Here is a 24403-nt window from a genome sequence, read left to right as displayed (position 1 = left end):
TCTTTATTATATTTTTGGAAAGAACAGTGGATATCATAATGGATAATATAAGGGGAATTTCAATTCAGGTATGAAAATAAACAATTTGTTATTTGCAGATGGCATAGTCATTATTGAAGAAGAAGAAGAGGAACTAGAAAGAACAGTGCGCTGAAGGAAAGTGATACAGGCTGATAATGAACATCGATAAAACAATAATATTCAGAGAGAAGAGGATGAAAAAGTATATAAAGATCAACAGACATGAGCTGGAAGAGGATAGGAACTTCACATATCCAGGCAGCAATGGCACATGATTTGACTGTAAAAAAGAGATCAGATCTCAGATTACAAAAGCTAAAGTAAACCTCCAGGCAATGGACACAATATGCAAAAGTAAATCAGTAAGCTTTCCCATAAAGCTGAGACTGCATAAACATGCATGTTCCAAGTGCTTTCTATTGTTGTGAACCATGGGTAATGGTCAAAGACTCTGTAAGATGAATATTGGCTTTTGATAAAAAAAATGCTATAAATGTTTAAAATGTTATAGAAAGATTCTACAAACTGGATGGGTGCAACAAAGTAAAAGAAATTGAAGATTTTTGGACATATCTGCAGAATGGATAACAGTAGAAAGATCAAAAAACCCTGATGCTTGGGTGAAATGTACAGTATAAATAGAAGTGGATGACCAAGGGAGAGTGGTAAAATGATGTGAAAGAGTGGTGTGGAGAGAGAGTTTTCAGGATTTGAGTCACCTCAAATGTGAAATGGATAGGGGGAAATAGCAAAGAATGGTGAAACAAGCATCAGACAGGCATTGGACCATTGGGCAATGATGATGATTATGGTGATGTGTATAAATTTCATTTCTTTCCTGCCATGTGATCTTGCCTCCTTTCAATCTATGTCTCCGAAGGTTGAAGTTCCCCAGATTTCCATTCCTCATACTAATCTGCTGATGCATGTCTTCCACATCATCCCTGGCATCCCGTGGCCTATAGCAGTAATCAATTTTATATTTTGTCCCATTGGCTTCAATCTCACACCAGATTGATTGAAAAGAACTGCAATCTGCTAGACTGACTCTTCCTCTTGTTGGCTGCAATTCATCTGCTAACATCAGCAGTATCTCATCCCCTGTCATGTCTACTCTATCCTCCCTGAACATACTAAATCCATCACATTCTATCCCTGTAATTATGTCAGATGACATAATTACAGGGATAGAATGTGATGGATTTAATGTGATGGAGGGACATAATCTATCCCTGTAATTATGTCAGATGACATAATTACGGTGATAGATTATGTCCTTGTATGGACATAACTCTTTCTTTATCATCAATATCACTCTCCCCCTTTTTTTTTTACACTTTCTCTCTTCATGAAACATATCATATCCTTCAATTTCTATTCCTGTCAGGATGTCATTATCATCCAACCATGTCTCACTTATTCCAACAATGCTTGGATGAACAAACTCAATCAATGCAACTATTTAATTTGTCTTGTTTCTTGCACTTTTCACATTTGTATACAAACATACAGCTCATTCCTGAATCTATAACAAGTTTCACTGATACCACTTATTAGATGTGACTTCTGCATACTTAACTTGAGCCATTTCTTTTTCTCCTTGTTCATTTTAGAGCTTTCTTCAAATCCAACTATTTTCTCTTGATCACAGGTCATCCTTTTTGTCAATACATGCATTTACATCCTCTTGGAGCATAAACCTTTCTCACACTGTGTGTTCCTCTGTCAACTCTGAGCCTCCCCATTTCCCTGTTTGTCTTGCACACTTGTTCCTTTATTCTATATACTCGTGCTACCCATTCTTCATTCATAACCAACACTTCAATCTGTCGTTCCGTACTTTCCTGCTCTTTCACACCACTTCTTACTTGATCAGATTCATTCTCTATACTCATTTCTCTAACATTCAGCAGCAGGCTCTCCAAATGACTCAAACCAAAATCATTCAAATGCAATCCATCACTCTTAGACAGTTTAGTTCATCCTTCAAACTCATTTCACACATTAAAAAATTGCACTTCTTTTTCCTCACACATTTCCACTGATATATCATTCACAATCTTTGCTCTCTGCCTCAATTCATCATTGTCATACCTGGGCAACATGTTTACTACCTTTCCTATCATAGTATTATCTTTTATCCTTCTCAACAACCTCCTGATATCCAATCTTACATGTTCCTTGTTCCCAGTCAAGTCATTTGTCCCTATTACCACTACCAACTCTTTTGTTCACTTGTTCCTCATATCCAATGACTCAAACGCTCTATTCATTTTACCTCCAGGAAACAAGCTTCATGCAACTTCTCATTTACCCATGCCTCTAATAATCAAATCCCCATAGAATGTCACTCATGGGTCTTTCGTTACCTCTTTCATACCAACATCATTTGTTTTCATTTTCTTCACTCTTCCATACGTATCTCTAATTCTCTTCATGTCACTCTGCATCCGTTTCATCTCTTGCCTCATCCTAACCAACTCTGTTTTCAAATCTTGCATCTTTTTTTGCTCTCCATTCATTCTTTCAGCTTTATTGCCAGCCATACATGCTTTTTTGCTGTCAACTTTGCTTGCTACTTTACTGTTAATTGCACCACTTTTTTTTTCAACTTCTCTACATTTGTATCACTTTTGTCATTCTTACCATTGATTGTTAAGTTCATCATATCACTCATTTGCTTTTTTAAAACTTTCTTACCAATTTTTGGCTGCTCTATTACACTGTCCCTCTTTGTTATCAAATGAGTACTCATCCTTCTCATGGCATTCTCACTACTAACACTTTCAATTATCAGCATGTTACCACTCAAGTCTTCATCCAGATCACACTTCACACATGCACCTTCCTTCCATCTGCCTTAAATATCCATACTTTATCTAAATAATCGAATGAATACATATAGCACACCTCACATTTTGCAAAATCACTAAAATCAAAATTAAACTCCTGCAAAGACAAAGCTGCTGCCAACTTTCTTCACCTGTTACTATACTCTGCTCTAAGATTAACAATTTTGTAAACAAACTTAAACAAGCTCACCTTCTAGAAACACTACAAGTTGCACCACTTTTATAGCTCTTACTCATAAGCACACACTTATTTATAATTAATTATTCCAAAAAAAAAACTTATCTGAAATGGGAACCTTCTTTCATTGACTCTTTGACGTGCTCCCTACAATACTTCTCACCTCCTAGGTCATTGGTTCCAGCCAAAATAATCAGTTCTTTCACATTTCCTTTCTGCATTCTGACAGCATCAGTAATGTTATTAATATCACTACTAATGTTATTTTGTAGCACTTTTCTGAAGTACTCCCCTTATCATAGAATTGCCATAAAAAATTATCTACTTATGCTGTTTCTCTTATTTATTCTTACAATTTTCTTTTCAGCTTTAAACCTCTTGCTGTTTCTGCAGCCTTTCAATCTCATGCTTTGTCCCATAAAGGACTACATGCAAACACACTATTTCTTTATTCTGGTCTTCTATGTTTTCGAACTTCTAAATTCTTCTAACAACTACTTGCTACTGTTTTGTTACAGCAATTATATCTAGATATCCTATAACTTTTCTCCTTCCAAAAAATGTACAAACTTTTGGATATGGGGGAAGATTTTAAGCAATAGGAACTGGTACCAAGTTAAAACAATGATTAAAAACTAATAATCATCCTTATACACAACAGAGGAAGGAGAGGAGGAAAAATTTAACTGAAGAAAATTGGCTATGTTCAGAAACATAGAATGTATATTTTTGAATTCATTAAAAGTTTTCATTAAAAGGTGTTAGAATTTAACTTCTAATAACTTTTTTTTTTAATATTTATCCCACACACACATGAAGTACAAGAACCTATAGCACATCCGTTCAATGCATCATGCAGAAGGCTGTTCCATAGGCAGATGGAAATAATGAGAAAGAGGAGAATCAGATTTGATGAGTTTGCAGTTTTACTGTAAGGAGAGAGAATGTTCATCCTGTCTGAAGTGTATATTACTGAGGATGAGGGAAGGTGATATGAGATCCCTTTTGCAAGAGAAAAGGCAGGAGTTCATTTTGACAACATTGAAAGTGACTAGGTTATCTGAGAGATGTTATGGAGATCGTTGTTTAAGCCACTCGTTGCAGATTATCTTGATGTAAAGGATGTCTGGGAATTACATGATTTCTCAAAGGAGTAGAGAGAGTGGAGACTGCTATCATCAGCAAAGCTATGGATAGGATTTGTAATGACTGCGAGTAGATCGTTTATGTATAAGAAGGAGGGTAGGTGAGAGAAACGAGCCCTGAGGTGCTCCTGCATTGGTAGCAAAGTTCAAAGAGAGGATGCCATCCACCATGACATGCATTGAACAACCAGAGACAAAGCTAGCTATCCAGTTACAGAGAATGGCATAGCAGGTAGACCGAAGGAAGAAAGACAGTTTTGCAGGTCTTGATGCCAAACATAATCAAAAGTCTTGGAAATGCCTAGGGTAACATCACAAGTTTAAGTTTCTTTGAACCCTTCCATGGTGCATGTCCAGTGGTGAGTGATGTAGGCTAAGATATCAGCTGTGGATCTGAATTGGCATAATCCATACTAGTGATGGTTGATTAACTGGTGAGCTTCTATGTAGGAAAGTTGACCATTGATAACTTTCTCCATTATTTTGGAGACGATTGAGGTGATTTCAATTGGTTGGTAGTTGGATGGTAGGCATTTTTTTGAATGGGTTGGATATATGAGTGTTAGAATTGTCTAGTTGCCTCATTAACATTCTTGTTTAACATTCATGTCAGTTGTAGCCATTAAAATGGTTGTTGAAAGAGAGACTTACAACTCGGAGGATTCCTGGTCCCCCAAATGTTCTACTTCACTAAAGAAGGTGATAAGACTGACATTTTAAATTGTGTACTATGGCATGTAGACAAACTGGCATGTAGAACACACACAATTTACAGAAAATTGGAGGCATAGGGATAACCGCCTTATCCTCATATTACAGTTAGGAAATCCAATGATACTTTGGAAGGCTATGGGTGCTTAAGTGCCTGTTAAAGCTCACTGATTAATGGGATGGTCTGTATCTAGACTTGTGCTTAAGGTGTTAATGCAGGTTAGATCCAGAATTTGGTTATCATGTTTTTTCCACCCTTTTTATATATTATAGTAGAATAATAACAATTATAATTATTTATTCAGGCCTCCATGGAGTCAAAAGACTCGTCGTGGGAGGTCCTTCCTAAGAACATAAAGTCTGTCAAGACTCATCGAGGGGAGGTCCCCCCCTAAAGAACACAAAGTCTATCATACCACTCCTTAAACTCCTTGACCGTTTTCGCTCTCACCACTCCAATAGACAGTTCATTCCATGGTTCAACCACCCTCCATGCAAAGAAACCACTCCTCACCTCTTGCTCGCAGTTTCCTTTCGTAACTTCCAGGGATGGCCTCTTGTCATCACTCCCTCCCACTGTTCAACCAAGCAAAAGAACTTCCCAGTGTCAACACTGTAACAGTTTAAAAGTCTCAATCATATCATCCCTCCTTCTACCGCCAAACTCTGCAGTCCACATTCCCTCAGTCAATCATCATAACCAAAATTGTACAGTCTTGAAACCATCTTTGTCATCCGTCTCTGTACCCTTTCCACAGTTAATTTATCCCCTTCAAATCCTGGGGACCAAATCTGAGAACAATAGTCTCTGATCAGAGACTTATACAACGGAATGACAACCCTTTTATCTCTGCAGGTCAGTGTCCTTCTCATAATTGCAGCAGTCCTCTGTGTTACCTTCACCACCTTTGCAATATGTCCCCTAAATTTCAGGTTTCTATCAATCATCAACCCCAGATTGCTTGTCTCCCCTACTTCCTCCAGTATAACTCCTCCCATAGAGTATGCAGCATCCCATCGATGTTTCCCAAACCTCAAGACCTTACATTTTGCTGCATTAAACTGAAACCCCCATTCATTTGCCCATCTATCTAACTCATTCAAATCCTCTTGCAGGGTTACCACATCTGCACTATTATTAATAATCCTTCCCAGCTTCACATCATCTGCAAACAACTGAATATCCCCTTGCAATCCACTGGCAATGTCATTGATATAAAGGTTAAACAATATAGGTCCTAGTACTGAGCCCTGTGGGACCCCACTTGTAACCCTCTGTCTCCTTGAAACTGCTCCACCATACACAACTCTCTGATACCCATCAGACAGCCAATCCTGAATCCAGTTGACTAATCTGACATCCAGACCCATGTGCTGCAACTTAAATATCAGCTTATCATGTCGCACCCTGTCAAATGCCTTTGCAAAGTCTAAGAAAATTGCAGTATATGCCTTTCCCTCATCTAATGTTCTTGTAACTTTATTATAAAAGGCTAGCATATTGCTAAAACAAAAGTGCCCCTTCACAAATCCATGTTGACTCTCACAGATAACATTACCCTCATCTGCTAAATACTGTATACAGTCCCTCACTACTTTCTCCAAGATCTTAACAACTACTCATGACACACAAACTGGCCTATACTTAGACACTTCCAGTCTGTTACCACACTTATGCAATGGCACTATCTTACCTTCCTTCCATTCCCTGGGTACCTTTGCCGAAGCCAGACTTTCACTGAAAAGCCAGGTTAAAGGCACTGTCAGTTACCTAGCACATTCTCTCAAAACTTGTGGTGAAATACCATCCAGTGCCAAAGCTTTACTGACATCCAGAGTACTCAGTATCTGAAACACGCTCTCCTCCTGTACCTCTAAACCTCGAACCAGCCCTATCCCTCTAGCATTAAAACTGATTCCTCTAGGATGAAATACTCCAATAAAGTGTTCATTGAGCAATTCCACTATGTCCTCTGCATCAGTCACTCTATTCCCATTTTTATCCCATTCTTCCACAGTCATTTCTCCTCTTACTGGCCACATAGGTAAAAATTTCCCTAGGATTTTCTTTGGATCTTAGGGCCAATCACTTCTCATATTCCAGTTTCACCTTCCTTACCATACTAGTCACTATCCTGGCCTGTGTGTTATATTCTTAATGCATCTGTTCTTCACCTGTCTCCTTATATCTCTTTCATAGCCTCTTTTTCGCATGCAGCCCCTGTTTAATATTGTTTGTCATCCACTTTGCTCCAAATTATGTCCTCTTTCTCACTCGTGGTATACAACTTACCATTGCTGCTAATAAATATTCTTTCACAATTTCCCATGCACTAATGATATCCCAGCCTTCCAATTCCTCCCTCCATGAAATTTCCCGAAGTTGACGTCTAAGACTATTATAATCACCTGCTTTATAATTCCATAAGTTCCTGTCTCTTTGATACTCCTGCATGTCTATTCATTTTCCAAGTCAAAACCATGTGGTTACTCTCTCCAACTGGTGGGAGAGATGTTATCTCAGTTATTATTAACTCTTCTGATGCTATAACCAAATCCAAAACTCTTGAACCTCTTGTTCCCTCTGTTACATGTTGCCTAAGACATTTGTCCCCCAAGAATTCTAGAAATTCCATTCCCCTATTGCTACATGCATCTTCCTCTCTCCAATTTATACTACTGTAGTTAAAATCTCCCATAACAATCATTCTTCTTGCACTTGCCAAACTTAACTGTCTAAACATCTCCTGGTCCCCATCCTCTGTGCTCCTGGGTGTGTAGCAACACCCCACTAAATATCCTGTCTTGCCCACCTCTACCTCACACCATATGCTCTCAAAATCATAAATTTGAGATGCAATTACAGGAGATTTTGATTTTGTTATAAATTCGCCAAATAACAAGTTAGTATTTAAATTGAGATAAATGTGGGTTAGATAAGAGTTTAGTGAATTAGATAGAAAATTAGCTGTCAGAAAGTTGTGTATGGAGAAGTGGTATCTCAGAAGATGAAAGTCACTAGAGGTGTAAACCAGGTGTATTTTATGGCCATTATTCTTCAATTTATTTCTTATCATCATCATCATCAAATTCCTGATATATATACCCTCAAGAGCTATGATAGTACTACATGAAAAATTACATCATTACTAACTTCCCATCTACAATTTTCCTCAAAATCAGTCTGTTACCTGTCAAGATTCCAACATTATCAGATATCATATTTCTATATAAGAATAAGGTCTTCTCTGGGTCTTTTTCCTGCCAACCTAGCAGAGAACACTTGTTTTGTTAATCTTCTTTTCCCATTCTGTTTAAATTATGTTTAAGTGACCATACCACCTGAGATTAGCACTGCTAATGTATTCCTGGATGTTGAGAATATCAAGTTCTTTCCTAATATCCTCATTTTTAATATGATATTGCCATTGATGCCATCAGTTCATGCCCCCTAATCTTTTTCAGGACTCTCATATCTGCGGTTTCTTACCCAGCTCTCAGATCCATAAGTTAAAATGGGCTTCAATACTGTCTTGTATATAAGACAGTATTCAAGCCAATACTGTCTTGTATGCAGCTAATTTAGTGTTTTGGCTAATTTCTCTCTTATTCCATATAAATTTGTTCAGTTGACTTCCTACCATACCAGATTCGTTGATTCTGTTGTCTATTTCCATATTTAATTTACCATCTTCACTAAAAATCGTGCCTAATTAGCCGAAACGTTTTACTTGTTGTATAGGTTCTCCATTCACAATGCAGTTGATATTTTCAATGTTTCTGAATTTTTCATTGTCTTTGTCTTTTTAATACTGACTTTTATACCATATTCATTACAGCAGTTATTCACTTTAGTCAGGGAATCTTGCAGACTTATAGCAGATTTATTTAGAAGTATATCATCATCCGCATAAAGAAAAGAGCTGATATTAACATCTACAATTTTGATATAAGGTTTAATACCGCTTTTCTTCATAATGTGATCCATATAGATAATGAATAACAGAGGGGATAATGTACATCCTTGTCTGACACCAGATTTAACATCAAACGACCTTCCTGTACTTACTTCAATTCTACTGCTGACTTACAACTCAAATAAACACTAAGTATTGCTTGATATAATGCCCCATTGACACCATATAACTGTAGTGTTTTGAATACAATCTTTCTTGACACCTTGTCATATGCCTTTTCCAGATCTACAAAACTTAAATACAGATCTTTTTTATATTCCCATGATTTCTAAACTATCTGTCATAAAGTGAACATCTGATACTGACAGACTCTATTTGGCCTGAATCCAGCATATTCTTCACCAAGCTTCTCTTCCACAATTCTTCTGAACCGTTTCTCAAATATACTTGCATATATCTTACCAGGAACAGTCAGTAGGGAAATATCTCTGTAATTCTGACATTTGGTTTTATTTCCCTTTTTATATATATGGATACTATGAGAGCTCTACTCCAATTATCTGGAATGCGTTCTCTGTCTCCAGGCCTTCTGAACTATGCAGTGCAACTGCTGTAAGACTTTTATACTTCCATACTTGAGCATTTCTGGTCAAATATCATCTACTCCTGTTGCCTTTCCACATTTCAGGCGTTTAATGGCTTTTTCTACTTCAAGTATGGATATGTGTTCCTGACTGCATGCCCGGTCAGTGTTTTTTACCACTCTGCTGTCATTACTGCTTGTCTCATTTAGCAGTTTTTTGAAGTAATTACTCCATTCTTCAAGGATATCTTTTTCTCCTGTTTTCATGTCACCTTTATCATCTCTAACTCCTTTTACGGCACTCTTTCCTCCATTTCTAAGATTCTTCAACATGTTCTTGCCAAAGTTCTCCCATGACTTTTGTTTAGCTGGTTTTACACAGTGTTTAGCTTTCTTACATTTGTCTCTGTATTCTCTAAGAGCACAAGCTGACTTATTTGCCAGGAACTTTCAATACGCTTTCTTCTTTTCCTTCACTTCCTCTTTAACTTCCTGTGTCCACCATGGAGTTCTGATTTTTCTATCCTTACAGACAACTCACGACATGCCTCTCAAGCTGAATCAATCAGCGTTTTCTTCAGGGCTTGCCAATGAATCGCCAAGGTTTGGTTTCTCTTCTCAAACTCTTTCATTTTTTCTTCAATCATGTTTGTGTATTTTAGTCTACAGTTCAAATGTGAGAACTGCGCAACTTTTATTCGCTTTAAAACTTTCTTACATCATCTTCTTTTCAATATGAAATTCAATTTAGTCCTGCTCAAGACTAAATGATGATCACTTCCAATTTCAAATCCTCTGTACATGCTGGTGTCCTGCACCAGGGAGAAAACATCACTATCAACAATAACATAGTCATTGAAACTTTTCTTCTCCCTTGCCTCTTCTCTCCCTGTGAATTTGTGCATGCTTTTATGTTGGAACATGGTGTTATTAATAACCAGTTCATGTCCTGAACAGAAATCCAACAAGTATTTGCTATTATTATTAGTTTTGCTGTTTTCTCCAAATTTTCCCAATATATTTTTGTATGTCTGACAATCATTTCCTACTTTGCTATTTAGATCAAGGACCAACTTTTCCTTTTTCATTGTGTTAGTTGCTTTCTCTAAAGCCATAAAAAATTCCTCCACTTCTACCTTAGTAGAACCTTCTGTGGAACCATCTCATTGTCCAGTTTCCCATTCTGATTTGCCCACATCACTATACTTGAGACTGCTTGCCATTCAAGAAGATTAGCCTCGAATTTAGTGTTGAATACTATGGCTACTCCTTCTTTTTCTTGATTATCATTGCCTGAATATAACATTTTGTATTTATTGCTCAGAAAAATCTCATCAGTTTTTTTACCTTTTCTGTTTCAGTCACCCCTATTATGTCAATCTGGTACTTATCTAATTCCTCAACTAGCTCTATTTCTTTGCAATTCAAGCTTCTTATGTTGATAGTACCGATCTTGAACTCTGGTGATGTTGAGTTAGGTTGGGTTTTAGGAATTGTTCCAGTAACTGACTTTTCACTGTTTGCTGTGGTTCCCTGGCGAAAACAACTGGGGCTTTGTTTAACCAGGCGACGTCCCAGTCAGCATGAAATTCTGTCATGTTGTACCATCATTTTTTATTTTGGTTTAAGCCAATAAGAATACAATTTGGTTGGCTAAATCCAAAATTGCCAGCCCATCCTTGTTTGTTCAGTATCCAGGTAGATACCTAACAGGGTCCACACGAGAAGGTGAGGATTGGACATTAGGTCAGAAGCCCCGATTGGTTCTTTGTATTCCTTTAAAGGCTATGTGGAGGTCTCCTCTCAGTTATATAGCTTTGACCCTTAATCACTCCCTAAGCACCTAATTTATTTGTTTATTTTCTAATTTATTTAATTATGGACTTAATATAAATTCATTGGAAACCAAAGTAATTGTGGCAGGTTCTAAAAAAAATAATAATAATAAATGAAAATTATAAAAATAAGATAGAAAAAAAAATAGTGATCAGAGGTAAGAATATTGAAAAATAAAATCAATACCTGTGTCATGGCAGATGTCTTAGGTTTTTCCAAACTGTGCTGTGATACTCTAGAACTATGTACTTTCATCTTTCCTCTTCTGTCTATACATCCATGACCTTCTCTCACTGACCTCAGATTCTATTTATAGCTTTGTTGATAACATTATACTCCATTTGTCTTCATTGAACCATTCTTCCAGTGTCCAATCATTAAGAGCGAGCTTCAAGATTTTTCATAACCAATTCTTAACTCCTGATCTTATTGCTATTCTTCAGCAAAGTGAGGATTACTTTTTGAAGTTGAGTGTTAAGAAAATGCTGTTCTATCTTATTTCTTGCAAGAAAGATCTCAGCTCCTTCAGCTTCCTAAAATCTAGGAATACTTTTCAATTCAAGTTGCTAAGCCACTATTTCTCATCTGTACAACTGTTAATACTGTGTAAATCCTAAAGTTTGCTGAACTGTGGACAGATTTAGGGTGGTACATCTAAAATTTCCTTAGGAATGCTTGATGCTAACCAGAAGAGGAAAATTCAATTACTGATGATTCCTCTCTCTCTCTCTCTTTCTCTCATATATTCACTCCATCCACTCTCTCATAGATGCTTGTTTATCTTATTTCTGTTGTGTAGGTATTTTCATGGACAGTCTTCTGCTAAACTTGCTACCATTGTAACTCTACTTTCTTCCAAAACACATCAGATCACAAGCAGCTGTTGGTCATCATCCATTTACTGTCCAGCTTCAAACTTACTGAACCAATTTATCATTGTACTTTTATCATTTACCATTTAAAGAATGATTTACCTTCATTCTGTCTACCTAGGTTCTTTGGATTAGCTTTTCTCACTACTGTTTCTTCAAAAGACAGTAAGAAACAAAAATCATCTGATTCCTTCAATCTTCTTATTCACATACCAGTCATTAGAGATGTGGTGAATAACAGGGTACATAAAGCATGTTTTCCAGGTGGCACACGGATTCCTTGTGTGGAAAAAAAAAATTGGCATCAGAACTACTTGTAGCTGTAGGCACAAATGACTTGGAGGGTGAAAAAGAAGTGTGGAAAGAGATTTGAGGAAGTTATTTGTGAAGGATAGTAATGTTGTTGGGAAAGTAGTTGGAGTGTTGCTCCGATATTTATTATTATTATTACATGATACCTCCGGGGAGTCCAAAGACTCATCAAGGGAGGGCACCTACTCTATAACTCTCAGTCTCCACTACTCAGTCCACCAACTACAACTACTTTCATCATCTACACCACCGCCATCTACTGCCGACCACCACCACTAGTATTTTCAGAGACAATGCCCATGGCAGGATTTGAACCCGCAGCCTTTTGGCTGGACAGCAGATATGCTAACAACTTGGCCAACCAGGCCGGCAATAGTAAATTGAGAAAGAGAGCAGAGATAATGAACGACGAAATAAAATGGCTGCATTGTGTCAAGCAAAGGGTGTTCAGTTTGATGTCTGGAGAGAATCTGAAGTGAATTTGGAATGGTTTAAGGTTCATTGATCATATCTGAATCAGTTTGGTGTTCAACATTTTGAGTGATTTTTGTTTGTTGAGAGTGCAGAGTCAAGACAAAGTTAGTGTAGACAAGGATCAGAGAGAGAGAGAAAGAGATTTCAAACCAAATTATAGAAGGAAGGAGAAAGGATTTGATATAAGAATAAAGAAGAGATTATAGGATGAGAAGGATATTTATAAAAATCAGTCAGGAACAGGGAAATGAAAATAGATATGAGAGAGAGAGATCTGCTGTATTTACTATTGCAGAATGATTCTTATTAAGAATTGGCCAAAAACAACCCTCCACAAGCATGGTTCTAGCTTCTAGTTAAAGACCAGTCTGTCTACCTGCAGTTGTAGTCAAGGTATTGGAGAGGTTGTTTACGAATAGAATACAGGATTGGGTTGATGGCATAAGACCTACCCTTTACAAATCCATGCTAATGATATATATCATTAGCATGGATTTGTAAAGGGTAGGTCTTATTTCAGCAATGATTTATGTATTTTATTAAAAGGTAATAAATTACCTTTTAATAAAATTTTAATAAATACCCATATTACCATGTTGGATAATAAATTGGTTAAATTGATTGGAGGTAGATTGGCTCTCCGAATGATACCAGCAAGTTGTGTATGATTGAACAGTGTGTCAAAAAAAAAAATAAATAACTAGTAAATTGCCCCGTGGTTTTTGTCCTTGGCTACTGCTGCTTAACTTACTTGTTAATGATATTTCAATTCACATGGATTGACTTAGGGATCTTCAGTTGTTTGCTGGTAATGCAAAAGTTAGGAGAATTATAAGAAATGTTTGCTACTGTTAATTACTTTCAGGATGATTTGAATAGACTTTCCACTGCTAAATTAGTGTGGTTGTAAATTCAATATTAATAAGCGCAAGTATTGCATTTTGGAGTGTAGATATATAAGAGTTGAGATCTGGGAGTGATGGTTAACAGTGGAGACGTTACTGCTATGATAAGGAGAATAATGACAAGTAGAGATGAGATGGTTGTACCTGTATAAATCACTAGTTACAGAACACAGGTACTGTTGTGCTCAGATTTGATTACCTAGTTTTTATTATTGTAATGCAGAAAAATTGGAAAATGTCCAGAGATGAGTGACCAAGGCAATATTAGGACTCTGCAATGTAGGGTGTGGGGAGATGTTAAAGGAATGTAAATCACAGAGTTTGGTAGATAAGTGGAAAAGAGGTGAGGGAATTTTATTGGGTTAATACAGAGAGAATTATAAAAAAAGTGTAAAAGATGAGAAGCAAATAACTGAAGCCCATCCCCTTAACTTCTGTATAGGTGTGATGAAGAGGGTGAGAGTAGATTTTTTACTTGGAGAATGGTTGAGTGCCACATGTTACCAGAATGCATTGTAACTGCTGAGTGTTAATTTAAGATTCAGTATGATAAATATGTTGTTAAATAAGTGAACATCCCATAATGAGTTGATGTAATGATGATAATAAAGCTACAAAGTGCTCATAACCACCTCTGGCAACCCTTTCTACTCATTATCACTCTCTAAGGGAAAATAAAAACTAGGCCTCATACTCTTTACACAACCTCCAGAGTTGGGTTCGTTTCCACGTATGAAAAATTTCTTCTGCATCAAAATTTCTTGCCAGCCTGGATGGCCGAGTGGTTAGCGTATCTACTCTCCAGCCAAAAGGCTGCAGGTTCGAATCCCACCATGGGCATGGATGTTTGTGATTGTCTGTGGAACAACTAGTGGTGGTGGTGGTGGTCAGCAGTAGATGCCATTAGTGGATTTGCAGTGGTTGGTGGATTGAGTGGTGGAGACAGAGTTGTAGAGCAAGTGCCCTCCCTCAATGAGTCTTTAGACTCCCTGGAGGTGTCAAATAATAATAATAATAATAATCAGGCATGATTATTATTATCATGGTAATGATATTCTAGAAGAAAAATAATAATGAATAATGCCACTTCATTGGATACAAATTTAATTAAACTTGCCAAGAAATCATATTCTTGTTTTATCTTTTATCCAAGTGTAATTTTTTGGCAAGTTTAATTAATTTCATCTATTTGGTGAAAAAAACAGTAGATTTTATCCATCTTATACATACCTAATTACTAAGGTGAGAATTCTTAAGGTGCTCTTCAATATCATTTCCTTGGAGGTCTGTTTGTGATCTTACATTAGTTATGGGAGTTAAGGAATTTCCTCATCATACATATAGCAGTATGCTATATTTGTTGCTGTTCATACAGTTTGTTTCTGGGTTATCAAAATGTTGACATTTAGAAACAGAATTCATAAAATTCAAAGGAATATTGAGAATTCAAAAAAAAAAAAAAAAAAAAAAATTGATACATTGATTTTAAAACTTGACTATGTTACATAGACACTATTAATATGAACACTGCTTTTAAAGTAAAAATTATAAGAAGACATGCAAGGTGCGATTCACTTCTAATTCTGATTATGTTTTAATTCAGTGTCTGAAAAATGCTGACTCTGCATTTAGGGGAATTAGCCTGTCTCAAGTATAGCAAGTTTTTTTTCCTCCCCCATCTCAGAAATGCAGACTGTCCTTTTCCTTATCCCTTCATAGCATGGACAAACTAGGCTCTCTTCAAATTGCTTTCAATTTTCGAAAGAAGTAGTGGGTGATCAGCCAGTTTTAAAAATTAAGAACACTTGATTTAATTATTAGTATTATTATTACCCCAAGACCTCATGGAGTCAAGGACTCATCTGGGAGGTCCTTTTATCATACACATAGCTCATCATACCTTGCCTTGAACACATTCAAACTCCTTGCAGACACCACACTCTCAGGCAAGGCATTCCAATCATTCACAACTCTGCATGAAAAAAACCCTGCCTCTCACTCCCCCACTCGCACCCTCTTTATGCAGTTTCCAGGGATATAATACAGACATTATCATGGAGCCTTTCAGGCCACAGTTGACTACTGCTCACTCATTGCAGGAAGTTCACACTAACCTGTTAACTGAAAAAAAAATGTAGTTAACAGACAAAAAGAAGCTTAATGAGTGAATTTAAGTTGAAATGGTCTCCTTGGACTCCATATATGTAGATAATAATAAAAATAAAATAAAATAATGGAAAATTGACTTATTCAACCTGGCATATAGCAGTTGGTTTTATACTTCCCTGTCCACAGGGACAAAATTAAAAAAGTCAAGGTAGCTTAGCTTATTTTTTTAAGAAATCTAGAAAGTGTAAAATCTATGAACTTCTAGTATTATTTTTCAAAATAGTTGCATGCTTTTCCAAACACTTGCAAAATTATTTTCCAAGCTTCTTTGTGACATCATCTGAGTAGAATTTTCATGTATGCATTTCAAAGAAGAAGCAATCATAAAAGGGAATGTTTCTCATAATGGCAAAGCAAAAGAACATTTGTCATCAATATTCTCTCTAATTTTTGCTGGCCCATGTATTCATGAAAACACTCTGTACAAATTTCCAGTCTCAGAATCAATGTATGTGACACATATCTTTGTTAAAAGGTCTTGTATATTACATTCCAAGCATATCTATAAAAGCAACCTCCATCTTCAGCTCTTTAAATTTGTCACATTTTTTACCAGCCACTCAAATTTAAATGAATTTGCAGTTCTTTTCCCTCTTTATTTTTGACAGTGACATTTTGGAAGTATACATTAAAACTGCTAATATAATATTTGTTAGGATTAATGACCCATGTTAATGTTTATCCTCCCCTTTTTTTTGTCATAACCTGTAAAATAATCAACATCCAATTCCTAACAGACACCCTTAAAGGGTGTCTGTTAGGAATTGGATGTTACAGGTTATGACAGGTTACAGGAATTAGATTTTACAGGTTATGACAAATTGGAATTGGATTATTATTATTATTTTATTATTTTATTATTATTCAGGCCTCCGAGGAGTCAAAAGACTCATCGAGGGAGGTCCTTCCTAAGACATAAAGTCTGTCAAGACTCATCGAGGGGAGTTCCCCCCCTGAGAAACACAAAGTCTATCATACCACTCTTTAAACTCACTGACTGTTCTCGCTCCCACCACTCCATCAGGCAATGCATTCCACGGCTCAACCACCCTCCACACAAAGAAACCACTCCTTACCCTCTTGCTCACAGTTTCCTTTCGTAACTTCCAGGGATGGCCTCTTGTCATCACTCCTTCCCGCTGATCAACCAAGCGAAAGAACTCCCCAGTGTCAACCCTGTAATCACCTCTTAACAGTTTAAAAGTCTCAATCATATCACCTCTCCTTCTTCTATCCACTAAACTCTGCAGTCCACATTCTCTCAGCCGATCCTCATAACTATCCTTGTACAGTCCTGAAACCATCTTTGTCATCTGTCTTTGTATCCTTTCCACAGTTAATTTATCCCCTTCAAATCCTGGGGACTAAATCTGAGAACAATAGTCCAAGTGTGGTCTGATCAGAGACTTATACAACGGAATGATAACCCTCTTATCTCTGCAGGTCAGTGTCCTTCTCATAATAGCAGCAATCCTCTGTGTTACCTTCACCACATTTGCAATATGTCCCCTAAACTTCAGGTTTCTATCAATCATCAACCCCAGATCTCTTGTCTCCCCTACTTCCTCCAGTATAACTCCTCCCATAGAGTATGCAGCATCCCATCGATGTTTCCCAAACCTCAAGACCTTACATTTTGCTGCATTAAACTGACCCCCATTCATTTGCCCATCTATCTAGCTTATTTAAATCCTCTTGCAGGGCTACCACATCTGCACTATTACTAATAATCCTTCCCAGCTTCGCATCATCCGCAAACAACTGAATATCCCCCTGCAAGTGTAGTACTATCATAAGATCCTGGATGTACAGGATCTTATGATAGTACTACATAAAAAGTTACATCATTACTAATTTCCTATCAACAATTTCCCTCCAGATTAGCCTGTTATCTGTCAACATTCCAATATTATCAGATCTTATAGTTCTGTTTTCTAAGGCACTTTTTTTACTATATCAATTCACCTATATCTTGGTCTTCCTCTGAGTCTTTTCCTGCCATCCTGGCAAAAAACATTTGTTTAGCTAATCTTTCCACTCCCGTTCTGTTTAAGTGGCCATACCACCTGAGATTAGTTCTGCTAACTCATTCCTGAATGCTAACAATGTCAAATTCTTTCCTAATAACCTCATTTTTAATATAATACTGCCATTGATGCCATCTGTGCAAACCCCCCCCCCCCAATCTTTCTCAGGACTATCATATATGTGGTCTCCAGTCTTTGATCAAGAGTTTTATTTCTAATCCAGCTCATACACAAGTTAAAATTGGTTTGAATACTGTCTTGTATACAGCTAGTTTAGTGTTTTGACTAATCTCTCTTTTATTCCATATAAATTTATTCAGCTGACTTCCTATCCCATACCAACTTTGCGAAGTTTGCTGTCTGTTTTCCAAATTTAATTTTCCATCTTTACTAAAAAAATTGTGCCTAAATAACTGAAATGTTTTGCTTCTTCTATAAGTTATCCTTTCGGGATGCAGTTTCAACGATTCTGCCTATTTTTCATTATTATTGTCTTTTTAATGTTGATTTTCATATCAAATTTATTACAGCAGTAATTCAATTTGGTCAGCTAATCCTGCAGACTTGTCCTGAATTTTTTCAGGAGTATAACATCATCTGCATAAAGTAATGAGCTGAGATTAACATCTCCAATGTCGATATCAGGTTTAATACTGCTTTTCTTCATGAGTGTGATCCATATAGATGATGAATAACTGCTGATAATCTACACCCTTGTCGCACACCTGACTTAACATCAAACCATCTTCCTGTATCTCCTTCACTTCTAATTGCTGATTTACAACTCATATGCAGGCTATATATTGCTTGATATAATGTCCCACTTACACCTTTATCATTATCATTTCCTACTCTGCTCTTCAGATCTCCAACAAGGACCAATTTTTCCTATTTCGTTGTGTCTGCTGTCTTCTCTAATGCCTCGAAAAATTCCTTCACTTCTTCCTTAATAAAACCTTCTGTGGTACCATAAGCACAAATAAGTCTCATTGTCCAGTTCTCCATTCTGATATTCACTCTACCATTCTGATCTTCACACCCACATCACTCTACTTGATATTGCCTGCCATTCAAGAAGATTATACTCATATTCAGTGTTTAATATTATAGCTGTTTCTTCTTTTCCCTGATTGTTATTGCCTGAATATAACATCGTGTAAAATTGTGAGCACTAAATTAATTTGCTTAAATCTGTATAACTACAAAAATTCATCACTCTTTGCATGAGTTCAAGTGACTGTAGTGTCTAGTCAGTAGACACTACACAAATATGCCTCTGCATCTGTTTGTACATTCAATGCAGACTAAAGTGTGAGTTAGAGTAATATTGGAGTGGGAGCATTACAGAAATTACTAAATAAAATAAGTGACTTAGTAAGAACATACATTAGAAAATTCCTCATGCACAGCTTAGAGAGAACCTTGCTTGTCATCATGGGAAAATTCTTTTTTTACTGATCCAAAAAAAAAAAAAAAACGGTAGTAACTAATCACATGAGTAAGAATGTCAACTTTAAGGGTTTGAATTATTTTAGTTGTTTTATAGCAAATTGTGATGATGCAAAAGAACACCTTTTGACAATAAATGTACACATTTATTATGCATAGCAATGTTTTAGTTTCTCTTTTTTTTAAATCATACTATCTATTCATGATTTATACCCAAAAAATTAAAGAATCCAAGAAATTATATTCTTTGTTTAATCCTTTAAACAAGTGTAAGCAAAATTTGTGCCTAAAGTAAATTTAGGACTGGGCAACTCATATATAGAGGCTAATAACTTCACATCACTTGCCTTAGCATCCAATGATGCAAAGCACATATCCGGACATGTATGCATTATGGGAAGGATCACTACCCAGACCTGTTTCGACCTTTATTGAAGTCTCATCAGTGGGAGCCAGACTCAGAAGAGATACCAAGGTTGAAGTAATGCAGAAGTCATATTTCCATATATGAGTAGCGCCAAAAGGTGTTACATCTTATTCCTCAAGTTACTTCAGAAGCAAACTTTGTTTGCTTACACTTGGATAAAGGATTAAACCATGAATATAATTTCTTGGCATCTTTAATTTATAGTATAACCAAGTTGAAAAACTTCCAACAGCTATCTGTAATCCTTGATTTATACCCTTTTCACCATATTTTGTAAAGTTATTCTCTAAATCTCAGTGATTTTAATTTTATACCTTTTTTAATGAAAACCTTTTATAAAGAAAAAAAAAATCTAATAATAGCATAATGTATACTCACAGTGCGCTTGTAAAGCAGTGCTGATGTGTGTTTATCCCTCAGACTATGAGAAACAATAAACATCAACAACTGGGACAACACAAACTTTAAGTACACAACAAGAGAGGAGACCATTTTGATATGCTGTATCATACTTACACATAAATTGCCATTACATTTAAATTTATTCTTAGACATTGTTTTTCTAATAAATATTTGTTTTAATTCAACCTCCATATTATTCTTTCTCAGAATCCTGATATTGTTTTGGTCCATTATCTGAATGTTCCCTACAGTGATGATAATAAGCTGCTCATTACTCCTAGTCTCAGTTATTGTGCTGACAAAAAAGAGTGGACAAAAGAAGAGCTTGTCTCTCAGCTCAAACCAATGTGTAAGTGTTAATAAATAAAAACTTCAAACTTAAAATGTGTAGTAAACACTTATTAAGAAAACACCTGATAACATGAATAATAATTTCATCAGTTAATGAAATGGATTAATTTATTTGGTGAAAGTTATTTGAATATAAAATGGATTGTTATTGATTTCATTGACTTTGCATTTACTTATTATTATTAATGACTATCTCCATAGAGTCAAAAGGCTTACTGTGAGATACACAGTTATACACAAAGCTCATCAGAGTGTGCTATAAACTCTTTCAGTGTTTTTTCATTAACCATACTCTCAGAAAATGCATTTCACTTACAACCCTCTGTATGCAAAGAACATGTTCCTCACTTCTTTGCTCACATCATATACAGTTTCCAGGGATAGCTTCTTGTTCTATCCCATCCCTCCAGTTTTGTGAAAAATTTCCTCCACATTAACTTTTCCTTAACAATCCCTGACCAACTTATGTCTCAATCGTATCATCCCACTCCCTCTCCTTCTCCCATTCACTAAGTTTTTTAAATTGCATTCCCTCAATCTGACTGTCATACCCCACATTCCAAAGATCAGTTACTATTTTAGTGAATCTTCTTTGGACCTTTCTTATATTATTATTATTATTATTACCCAAGACCCCATGAAGTCAAAGACTCATCTGGGAGGTACTTTTATCATACACACAGCTCTTCATACCATGTTTTAAACACACTCAAATTCTCTGCAGACACCACACTCTCAGGCAAGGCATTCCAATCATTCACAACTCTGCATGAAAAAAACCTGTTTCTCACTCCCCTACTCATGCCTTCTTTATACAGTTTCCAGGGATGACCTCTGGTCTCCCACTATTTTCTGTATAACCTTTCCAGCATTGATCCTATAAAAACCCCTTAATAACTTCTAGGTCTCTATCATATCTCCCCCTCTTCCTCCTGTCCACCAGACTCTCCAAGTTGCATTTTCTCAATCTTTCCTCATTCTCGACATTCCAGAGGTTAGAAACTACCTTAGTCAGTTGCCTCTAGACCCTTTCCAACATCTCTTCATTCTTCTGAAAATCAGGTGACCAAATCTGGGCACAATAGTCCATGTAGCCTAATCAAAGCCCTATACAATGGAACAAGAATCTCCCTACTTCTACAAGTCAGTGTGCTCCGCATCATTCCCAGAAGCCTTTGTGCTGTCTTCACAATTTTTTTTGTGTCCCCTAAATTTCAGATCCTTATTCACTGTCATCCCCCAGATCTCTTATTTCCTCCTCCTCTGACAACATATCCTCACCAAGCATAAATTCAGCATCCGATTTTTGTTTTCCAAATTTTAAAATCTTACAGCTTGCGACATTGAACTCACATCCCCATTCCCATGCCCAATCACTCAATTTATTAAAGTCTTCTTGTAGGGCCACAACATCTCTACTCTTCGTGCTTTGTCTCAACTTTGCATCATCTGCAAACAACTGAATATCTCCAACCAAATCTTCACCAATATCATTAATATACAAGTTAAACAGCAATGGCCCTAAAACAGACCCCTGAGGCACACCACTAGTAACTTTCCTTTTTCTGGATATCACTCCAACCAATGCACCAATCTAATATCCAACCCCATCCGCTCTACTTTGACTATCAACTTATCATATGGTAGTCTATCAAAAGCCTTTGCGAAATCTAAGTATATTACTGTGTATCCTTCTCCTCTGTCCATGGAAGCAGTCACCTTATTGTAATAAGTAAGTAGATTATTAAAACATGACCTCCCTTTAGCAAATCCATGCTGTCCATCAAAGATAATACCATTGTTGTCAACTCAATTCTGGGTCCTAGTTCTGACAAATATCTCCAACAACTTAACCACAACACCTAACACACAGATAAGCCTATAGTTGGATGCTTGAGTTCTATCACCTCCTTTATGAAGGCATAATCTTGCCCTCCTTCCACTCCTTAGGAACTTGACCGAGTGCAAGACTCGTATTAAAAAAATATGTCAAGACAGGTGTCAACTCCCTGGCACATTCCTTCAGAATACGTGGTGATATATTTTCAATTCCCACAGCCTTATTAACATCTAGCTTACTCAACTCCCCATACAACTCTTGCTCACTTACAGTCAGTCTCTCTTCCCCATCTCTCCATGAAGTCGCATTCACAAGATTGAAAGACCTTTATGAACTGCTCATTAAGTATCTCCACCACACCTTCCGTAACAGCTGTCTTTATACCATTTTCTCCAATCAATGTCATTCTTCCATAATCATTCTTTCTTTGCTGGCTACATATTGAAAGAACTCCTTAGGATCCTTTTTGGCTTCATTAGCTAACTGCTGTTCATACCTCACTTTGGCTACCCTCACCAGCTAAGTCATCCGCCTTGCCAGGTCATTGTAATCCTCATGGAATTGGTTATTTCTACTTCTCTTATGCTGCCTCCGTAATCCCCTTTTTCTCAGTATCGCATGCTTAATTTCTTTATTCATCCATGTCACACCTACCTTATTTAACCTTCTCACCCTTGGAATACATTTAGACATTGCATCTACTAGATAGTTTTTGAAAATCCCCTAAGCTGCATTGATCTCTTTTCCATCTAACTCCTCATTCTATGCTACACCCACAACCTGTTTCCTGAGCTTTTCTAATCACCCTCCTTTGTAGTTCCACATATACCCTTTTCACCACCCAGCTAATCACCTCTTGAATATATCTATATCTATATACACCCCATATATCCTCTTTACCATGAAAACTAGGTGACCAATCTATGCGCTGTAATCCATATGAGGTCTGATTAAGGCCTTACAGTGGAATAATAACCTATTTATTTCTTTCATCAAGCTCCTCTGCATCATTGTCATTAACCCAATGTGACAACATCACAACTTGTGCAATGTGACACCCAAACTTCACGGACCTTGTTTACCACCACCACCACTCCTGGATCTCTCATTTCCTCAGCCTCCTACAAATTTTTTCACCAGTACTTTGCATCCTGTTGTTACCTAACAAATGTCAGAACCTTGCAAAGTGGATGTTGCTTCCAACATCGATCCTCCTTATGCCATGCTTAACCATCCACCCTGACTCTCCCATTTCCCTGACTATTTTGCATTCCTGTTCTCGCATCATCATAATGCTAAATATGGACATAGACCATATGATTTTTTGGTCTCATTTTCAGTCTAATATCATCATTTGTGGTCTACCCAGCCTTTTCTTCCCAATTGGTTTATATTTATTAATTGTTTAGGATATCAGATGTTGCCCATTTGGTTTACATATTCTATCCAATTTTGTTTGTATTTATTTAGTTTTTCTTCTATTGGTTTTATTTCGAATTCTTTTAAAATGTCTTCATTTCGTTTTTTGGTCTGATAGTGTACATTTTGCAGTTCTTGTGTTCTCCTTTCACCCGTTTTTATTCTTTGTTTATCTTTTTTATTTATTGCCCAAATTTCACCGCGTTAATAATGTAGTAAAGTGTTGTATATTTTCAAGTATGTTTCTTTTTTTTGTACAATATTCAGATTGAGTATTCTGTTCATCAGATCTATAATCTATAAAACTTTTGAAGTTGTTTATTTTATAACTTTTTCTCCTTCATATGATATTTCACATGAGGCCTCTGTAGCTAAGTGGAAGTAATGTTTGCTTCCTCAGTGCTAGGCTGACCGAAGATATGCCTAGGTTCAGTTCTGGTTGCTGAATAGAGAAACTTTTTCTAAGCCTTTCTTCTACTGGTTCCTGAGTTAGTCAATCTCTGGCACAGGCAA

General features: G+C 36.6%; 1 protein-coding gene across 3 annotated transcripts in view; it reads left to right on the top strand.

Annotated features, from left to right (window-relative positions):
- Positions 1-24403, top strand: part of LOC150105342 (calmodulin-binding transcription activator 1-like) — a 1067501-nt gene that overhangs the window by 604765 nt on the left and 438333 nt on the right. For all 3 annotated transcript variants that reach the window (XM_090394729.1, XM_090394728.1, XM_090394730.1), the window contains one exon: positions 20488-20629. In XM_090394729.1, coding sequence (XP_090250855.1) covers positions 20488-20629 — 142 coding nt within the window. The remainder of the gene's footprint in view (positions 1-20487; positions 20630-24403) is intronic.

This window comes from Typopeltis vanoorti, chromosome 6 (genome assembly GCF_054136105.1).
Source record: "Typopeltis vanoorti isolate ZY-2024b chromosome 6, IOZ_Tvanoo_1.0, whole genome shotgun sequence".
In the NCBI taxonomy this organism is placed as follows: domain Eukaryota; kingdom Metazoa; phylum Arthropoda; class Arachnida; order Uropygi; family Thelyphonidae; genus Typopeltis; species Typopeltis vanoorti.
The sequence above is the reverse complement of the archived record's forward strand: the minus strand, read 5'-3'. Positions and strand labels throughout refer to the sequence as shown.